At 33.7% G+C, this 9,144-nt stretch overlaps 1 protein-coding gene across 1 annotated transcript; it reads left to right on the top strand.

The window, feature by feature from the left end:
* LOC124443334 lies at positions 1-2,762 on the top strand. The gene is made up of 2 exons (XM_046993834.1): positions 1-301; positions 2,055-2,762. The coding sequence occupies exons 1-2, from the start codon at positions 149-151 to the stop codon at positions 2,760-2,762; spliced, it is 861 nt and encodes a 286-aa protein (XP_046849790.1). The 5' UTR covers positions 1-148.
* Positions 2,763-9,144: the final 6,382 nt, after the last annotated feature.

Below are 9,144 nucleotides of genomic sequence, written 5' to 3'. Positions count from 1 at the left end.
GCCGCGTGAACCTTTACTCATAGAAAACGAAGGAGTAAACAACGAAAGTCAGATTTCATGTTTTACAGCTGGATGTCAATTGATAATTCAGGCCTTTTGCTGTATCATTTGGGTTATTTATTTTCCTGTATATTGGATTATATCCAGTATGAAGCGTTTGTTAGTCATTGGCGTCAGGACAATCTACGAATGGGGATCGAAACCTATCAAAGCGATATGCGAAGGAATAAGAAATTGCAATTGTCGCATATGTTTGACGACACCGCCGAAATTACGATTCGACCCTTTAACATGCCTTAAGGTAACTTTGGCTTGACTCTGCCTTAATTAATGTTATAAATAATTGTGTAGTTAAAGATCTTGATGCTTTTCAGTTACGGCTTTATGATCTTCGGGATGAACTTGTACAATGCAATTCATACCTTAGGCAAATGTTGTGTAGAACTCTTTAGTTACAAAACGTAATTCAACCTAAAAGTTTCGATATTTAAATTGCACAATGCTTTTTCAGCTTTGCAGGTTTACATAAGCAATTTTTACTTGACAATTTTTATATTTTTTGTTTTTGTACTTTTGGCAGTAACACGAACAACGAAAGCTGTAGTTTTAGCATAGGCAGCTGAGAAAATTGTTCAGGTTTTTTATGCAATCGATTTATTTAGTAAATATATTGCTTGATTTATATGCAATGTTTGTCACGCGCGCTATCTTGTGCGAGTTCCACGTTTGTATGGTCTTAAAGGTCTTATATTTTGACAAGGTTGGCAACTCTCAACACAAAATTAACGACCGTTAACACTAACACTTTCACAAAACCATAAATATCTTATAAGTATATGAAAGAACACGAAAAAGAAATGCATCTCATTAATCACGAATAATTTTACTATATTCTTGCATTTTTTTTAACATTGAATTGCATTTCTATGCCTTTGAAAAATGCGAATGTTTTTAGGGTTTGTGGCAAATATTTTTTAAAACCCTTGCTGGGGACACTTATCTACACATTCGTCATAATTTTGAAAGCTCAAACGCAATGCAGATTGGCTAAAATTGTTTTCTCATACATTCAGATTGGCTACAATTTTTTTTTGGATTATTTTTACAAATGTTCAGCCAGTCTGCATTGCGAGAACATACATACGTGTAGCTCACGGGAGAAAGCACCCGTGACAAACATTTCATATAAATCAAGGAATATATTTACTACATAAATCGAATGCATAAATTGCCGCCTATGATTATAAAAGCTATTCTTTTTCTATGTCTTACATGAGCCATTAAAATAAAAACATGGCGAAAACAGTCAACTGTAATATCAACTGAAACGATACATTTACGAAATCGATTTATAATTAGATTGATGCCATCTGACTAGTGCTCCAGATGTCGAGTTGATGTTTTGAGGTGAGTCTGCAATTTCCATAGCAATCTTGCGCTCATTGCATAAACAAAAAAGAACTGATGCGACCTACGCCCGTTGAGCTAAAATACATTCAACTCTACCTGAAGTAAATGAATGAACTCGAGATTTCATACCCGACACGCGTGTGTAGTTTTAGAAGATTCTCTTGAAAAGTGACAACTGATTGAACTGCTGCTTTTATCGAAAAGAAAATTAGCATTAAATTGGTGTTTATTGCAAAAAAATTTAAAAGTTATTTTCATTCGCTTGACCAATAAAACCAATTGCTTCCATTTTTTCACTTTTAAGAACTACTGTCATAAAATGTTTGGTAATAACCTTACGATTTAAAACGTTTTCATTATCTTTTATTATAGTATATTGAAGTTTTGATTTTGAAATTTGAAATTGATGTTTAAAGCGTACACTAATTTCAGTGAAACCCTTTTTTGATTTAAGTCGAAGGCAGTTGACGGCCTTTGCAAGTATCTAACCTCTGCTTCTTTAACTATTTTTTACATTTGAATTACATCCAAAAAATATTACGTAAGCTAGTTTGCTAGAAATTTAATTTGCTCCTAATTCGCTTGACTTGGCGTAAGTACTGCTAAACATTTATTTATTAATTGTTTACATGTATGTGTTTCAGCGACTTTTTCTGTTGTTGATCATACCTCGCATTATGGCAACTGTTGTATTTGCAATTTACGACTGGCGTTGCATAATTTTCATGGAGAAGCCGGCTCAGAATTGTACATTAGATCGTGTGCTTGGATTAGGTGATGCTGTGTCGTGGATTGAAACATGGCTTTCCCTATCTATCGTATCATCACTAATACTTATCATAGTATTTATATGCGATGATGATTTCACATTCATCAAAGAAAAGTGGAAAAATATTTGTAAAAAAGGCTCTTTTTTTTCTTTGCTTTTCCTAATGGTACTGACATCAGTGTTTTACATAATACGCTTAGCTTCTGGGAAGAAAGTTTTAATGTCTTTACTTTTTGTTCTTTGGGTTCCAACTATCACAGTACTCATCTGTGTTGTAAACTTTGTACCTCAGGTTTTGCCACAAGCCAATGAAGGAGGTGGAGCAGGGAAAACAGGTGAAGTGAATGGAAGAGGTGGAGCAGGGGAAGCAGGTGAAGTGAATGAAAGAGATGGCGCAGGGGAAGCAGGTGAAGTGAATGAAAGAGGTGGCGCAGGGGAAGCACGTGAAGTGAATGGAGGTGGTGGAGCAGGGAAAACGAGTGAAGTGAATGAAAGAGGTGGAGCAGGAAGAGGTGGAAATGGAGGGTGGACAGGGAAAAGGGAAGTGAATGAAAGAGGTGGAGCAGGGAAGGAGGAAGAATAAAAGAGGTGGAACAGGGGAGAAGGAATGGATTGGAATATTGGTTAAATGGAAAAGGCAATCGAATGGAGAAATGGAGGAAACGGAGTAATTCTCATTTTTATGGGTTTTAGATTTGCATTTCACGCTCGTATATTGGGATTTTTTTATGAAAAAATTTTTCACGGTGACAAAGATGTGTTGTCTGTCAAACTGTCAAAATTGAAGTATATAGCCTTGTCGAAACAAGTTTAATAACAGCATAGCTTGTATATAGCATGCATTTTATTATGTTGATGTACATGTAATGCGCATGCATAACTTACGATTTGTCGGATCCTTAACAACGGATCGTGTGAACACATAATATAGTTAATGTAGTTTTTTGCCAATTCACTTAACTTTCTACTTCTAAAAATTCTTCATCAAACATAGCATGACAACATTAACAAATAGATAACATTAAACCGTTGTATATACAGTTATAGATACACGTGTATGACGCCATTGTGATATAAACTAAAAAAGTGGCCACGAGTAGTTTATATAATAAAATAAAAAAATCCCAAATCAAACGGTCAAAGAGTTTGTTTTCTTTGTCCCCTAACACTTGGAACATTGAAGAATAAAGTCATATTTGCTTGCGTGATCTATAAGATTGAAGAAATGCTATTGGCTAGCTTAATCACGTGATAAAATGTGATTGACTGACAAAATAAACAAGCAATAGCTGATCAATTTTCTTGAAATTTTGTCATCCAAGACGAACTATAAATCAATGCTTGAAAATTGAAAATTGGGTTTTTTCTTTTCTTTTAGCTCAAATACGTCCACTGCTTCAACTAAGCATTCTTAAATTCTTTACTTGCCCATTCAGGGATGAATTCAGATAAATGTTCAAATAAGTTTGCTGTTCGTTCTTCATTTAAAAACAAGACGCTTTCTGTGACATCAATTCCGTGCGTCTGTCCTCATTTAGATCATAGCTCTAGACCAATGAAGTTGCTCAAATTCTTCAGGGTATTATATAATATTGTGTCTATCATGATTCTGTATGATTGTAAATAACGTCGAAGCCTGTGGCGATTGGCTCACGTTATCTTATAATATTGTGTCTATCATGATTCTGTATGATTGTAAATAACGTCGAAGCCTGTGGCGATTGGCTCACGTAAGTTAATTTATGACAAAAAACTCTCTTTGGAAGCTAAAGATAAATCGAAAATTGTAATACTATCTTTTGATTTATTTTACTGCTCGCCTTTGCCCTTCACCCTTCCAAAACAATTTCGTCATGTGCCTCTCCTGCAGTCAAATTCTTGGTAATATAATTAAAGTAATTTTTTGATGTAACTTATATGAAGACGTGAAATAAATTACAGACAGTTCTGTGAGTTTCGTGCACCAATCACCAATACGTAACCATTCTTTTCATAGATTTAAAAAACAAAAGATGTTTCCTGTGTTTGCACAGGCTTATGCCAGCCGAGGAGACTTTAAGGAGAGCTCGAGAGAAGATCAGTGTAAGCCCGAGGTCCAATATTTCTCAGTAAAGACCGAGAAAGCAAGGTTGTCGAAAGGTTTGTTATATGGCATAAAATGACTGGAAACGAAGCTTGCTTTCTTTCTCGTCTTTGCTGTTTTGTTGACTTTCATTTTTCTAGTTTTCGTCAGTAAAAAGAAATCGTTTCAAATTGTATCTTCTGGATAGTTAAACTGTTTTCCAAGTGTTTTCCCTTCGACTCACATTCACAAATGGTTTTTTGTTTAGTTTATTTAGTTAATTGATGAAATTAATGGAAATTGCGTTGAAAGACTCGCACATCGCGCTTTTGCTTTTCACGCCATTCCTTGTTTCTCTCGACATTAAAAAGTATTTAGTATTCCACCCACAACATAGAAATGCGATTACCAAGCATTTTATTTAAATAAAGTGTCTGACGACGACCTTTGACGAGTGCATGTTGAAAGTCACACATACGACATAGGTATTAGAGAAATAAACCATTGCTGAACATAATTAGAGCAGCAATGTCACTAAACAAATATTATTGCAACAATTTTTAGCTAATAATGTCGTAATTTTCCATTATACATCAATCGCAAGTCTACTTTTATAAAACACTAACTCTTAAAATTGACGTATGATATGCACTATGCTAACAATACTCAGTTATACAAAGTTAAACATAAGTTTATCTTGGCATCATTTTTAGCAATGAAATGAATTTATTCAAGTGCGGACTTCGTTGAAAACCATTTTTGAAATATGTTCAATAGCAACTTTTTACGTTAGACAGAAGTTGTTCATCTCAGTAAGCATATTACAAACAATAATATAGTTAATTGAGTCGATATTGTTTCTTAAAAGAAATCATAAAATAGCTACGCAATGCATATATGTGGTTATTAGATTGCTTGCATAAATCAACACGCTTATGACTTTAATTGATTTATATATGTAGGAGATCTTGTATTACTATTTCTGGGTTAACGAGTCGTGTGTTTTTTCTTAATTTTTTCTAATAACATTTGAAAAAACTATATTTTTAACAATTCTATAATAAGTACGCTTAATGTAGAGCACAAACGAGCTACAGAGAAACAAGACAAAACTAATCACATTGCCGAACATCACCTACTGACAAAACACAACATTGACTGAGACTCGGCAAAATGCATTACTTACAGCACTGACTATAAACAACGGCTTACGTTAGAAAGTTGATATAACAAATTGGAATAAACCCCTCTGAACAGATCGCAGCTATTACCGGCACCTTGCAACATTTCCTGCACACACAATATAATGACGTAAGAACCAGATAACAAATACGGCTAACTTGACGTTTCAGGGTTGACAGATGAGCATAATTTCGGCCGAACAACACAAAAAGGCCTAAAAAAATTTTGTCTGGCAGAAATTTTTTGTCGAGTCTGCCATGGTCGAAAATTGGCTTTTTAAATTAATTTCCCAAACACACTGAACACATTTCACAGAATATTGGAGTTTAGTAATTTTTGTAGATTTTTCTGATTGCATACATTTAAATTAGCTTTGACGCACCCTTTTGCGTCGCGTCCTCTACATTCAGCGCAGCAATGAAAAGCAAAAGCAAGCCTAAGGCTAAGAAATTTTATTGGCTATGAAGTCTGACCTCTGAGTAGAATAAAAAATATATGACTGCATTTTTTTGTCTCCACGTTATCGATGTAGAAAATGACTCGACAAGAATGAATAATCATTTGAACTGCATTTGAAGTGCAGATCTTTCCAAATATTAATGTAACTAATAGAACTTTAACGAACATTACTGATTTTTATAACTTTTCAAATTTTCAAACGAATATTTACAAATTTTTCTTGTTCCATTTCAAATTTCGATTAAATTTTAAACATTAAGCCATTAAATGGTGTTGCATTCCGATTGATCTGATCTGGTAGCTTGCAGTTTTGTTCGTTACCAGTCCCTCAAAAGTCGATTTTCACTCTTACTATTATTAACTTTCGGTGTCACAAAAGTTGGCAGAAAACTGGCTTATTTTTGTTGAAAATTTAGCATAATTGAATTTATTTTATCTAGCAACCCTGAGACGTTTACTCTTCATTTGCCCCTGAAGATAACTACCGCTAAAGTTGTCGAAACTACAGTCAACAACAACAAAAACCGTCCTTCTCAATACTCTACATCTACAAAATATTCATCGAATTACCGTCACGAGCCACAACTCATACAAATATCTTTAGCTTCATTCACTGCCTGTTTGTCATATTTGAATTTTATGCTAAATTTCGTGTGTGTAATGTGGGCTCCAAAGGAGGATTGATAGTTCATTAACATCCCAAGCCTTATACATACGAAATAAATTAACCCTTGCCTTGCCCATTTCGAAAGATATAGGTTGTTTTAAACTATGTTAAACCTTTGTTAATAGTGTTTACATGCAAGTTATAAACCTGGGTTGAACCTAGGTCATCTAAGTCTATTCAACCCCACTCTATCGCTTAACAGCTAACGCACAAAATCTCACTACATTATCGTCATCGTATTTTATGACCTAACACTCTGTAAATATCGTGTAATCACTTTATATAATTTCAAACTTTCTATGTGTCACCGTGTAATGTTTCTTATCGACAGTTTATGTTTGTCAAAAATATTTGCGTGAACAAGTATTTTAATCATACATACGTGATTTCTTTTTGTTAAACTTTCCCTTCACTTTTTTATTTTACAGTTTACCTCGGATGCGTGGAGAGTATGGAAAAGTCGGTCCAAACGAAAAAATACCATATTTCCATTTGTTTATCACAGTTGATTTCGAGAAAGGAAGTTTTGATGAAGATTTTCTTAAGAATGAAACGAATCAGAATTTTGGACCTGATACATCGAAGTATTTTGAATTTCGTGCGAAACCATTCACAACACCGAAGCTTCAACTGTTATCTAAGATTGCAGTAAAAAGAGACAATTGGACAGTTTCAGAAGGCGCATTAACGATGTTCTGTTACGTAAATGGGAAATATTACACGTTTACCTGTTGCCATGTTTGCTACAACGGAGATGGTGATGATCAACTTCACGAAATGCTTAACCAGAACAAATTTGAATACAAATCAATACAACTGCACATCATCTCCTAACTCTGAAAAAGTTAGCAAAAAATATTTTGAGATCGTTTTCAAAAAACTGTTATGCCATATTATTGTGCTATTATTAATTGCACCATTAAAGAGTCAAAAGGTTCAATACCCATTCAAAACAAAAGACAAAAAAACAAATGACTCTCCATATTCATAACTTTTGAAACACAGTAAAAATTGTAATGTAATACAAGTATGAAAAAGATTGATAGTCTAATATTATAGAATCATCATATATTTTCACAAATATGACCAAACATTTTAAACACACATCCTAAAATTTAATATATTACATATACATTTATCATTATCTGTATTACAAGAAAAAATCTAATTTTACAATCAATATGATATACTATAAAATTTTGATATATGATATAGCTTTGCTTGCCTTATAATCATTTTTAAGCCCTGGTTTAAACCACTGAGGATGAGGGTTGCTTTTTGCCACTTATGTAGACCAGGTTATATTTAGCAATACTTGTCATGTTGTACAATTAGCTATTAATTTAAAGGATGAACTTGCTTATAAAATGCTCAATACACAAATATGAATGCATGTCAAATCTTCCACAGTTCTTAAGATGTGGGAGAAGTAAATGACAAGAACCAACAATCACCCACAGTTAAATATTTCAAATCATCACTTTCACACTTTACAAGAGCAGGTGAATATCTTACAAAGCAAGTCAAACTTTAAAAAAAATAAAATTGTTATGAAACATGTTATATTAAGTGGATTGTGTTTATTTTGCACAGCATTCAAAGAAACAGACTACCTGTTATCAGTTTTATCTTAAATTTTTGGTCTTTCGACGACAAATGAGAAATTCATATTTCGAAGCAAGTTCCAACTTTTATGTTTTATATAATACAGCGTTACGTATACAAAACATGTCTTGGAACGTCCACAATGCATCTTAACACAGTAATAACCAAATTTTGCTAACGGTGTTGAAAAAATAAAGCATTTAGGCTAGCATTCTATTTCCAAGATAGCAGTTTTTGCAAAACAATCCGTCACGCAAATAAAACAGTCCACGCGAGATACACGCGAAGCGGCAAATCAGATTCTAAGTGGCTTCAGCAAGTCTAGGCATGTATATTGTGAGTTAGCCTTCCACTTGTTGTAGAGTTCATTGATATAGATTAATATTATGGAGAGCTGTTTTTCGTAAACTTGATGAGTTTTGATTCACATATGGACAACAATTTTAATGTCTTTAAGCAGGATATAAAGGAAATAAGGTAAGAAATAGTTTTAATACAATATATGTTCGTCATTCGTATTCTACGGGTTTTATAAGTTTCTTTCATTGATTTGCATTGGCTACGAGATCAATGTTTTTACAACGTGTATGATATTGAAAGGCAATTTCACAGTAGATTTGTCGTTTAGGACTAATACGAAGGCTGAGCAAAAAGATAAAAAATTTGGTGAACGAGAAGGATATTGAATGCACATTAGAAGCTGCACTAAAAGACCTGCCTGAGCACCTAGCCTGCTTTATAAGGTTACAAATGAAGCTCCACTCAAAAAATAAACATGGTCGAAGATCATCACCAGAATTACGATCATTACCGGTTTCTTCTATCAAAGCTTTTTATTCTATTGAACAGATAAATGCAGCCAAGGTTATCAAGGTGTAATAATTAGAAAAAAATGATCTCGTGCTATCGCACTTATATTAGCGGCGGTATAATTTTCCTTCCGTGGCGTTAAAAATTAGTTGAGTTTGTAGCTTAGCAGAACAGGTGATA

This window comes from Xenia sp. Carnegie-2017, unplaced genomic scaffold (genome assembly GCF_021976095.1).
Source record: "Xenia sp. Carnegie-2017 unplaced genomic scaffold, XeniaSp_v1 HiC_scaffold_20, whole genome shotgun sequence".
NCBI lineage: Eukaryota > Metazoa > Cnidaria > Anthozoa > Malacalcyonacea > Xeniidae > Xenia > Xenia sp. Carnegie-2017.
Note: the sequence above shows the minus strand (reverse complement) of the source record. Positions and strands in the feature narration are given on the sequence as shown.

Excerpts from the sequence above, each read along its gene's own strand:
- LOC124443334 (XM_046993834.1), top strand. The coding sequence starts at position 149 with ATGAAGCGTTTGTTAGTCATTGGCGTCAGGACAATCTACGAATGGGGA. Across the intron at positions 302-2,054 it reads ACCCTTTAACATGCCTTAAG|CGACTTTTTCTGTTGTTGAT; the intron begins GTAACTTTGGCT and ends TATGTGTTTCAG.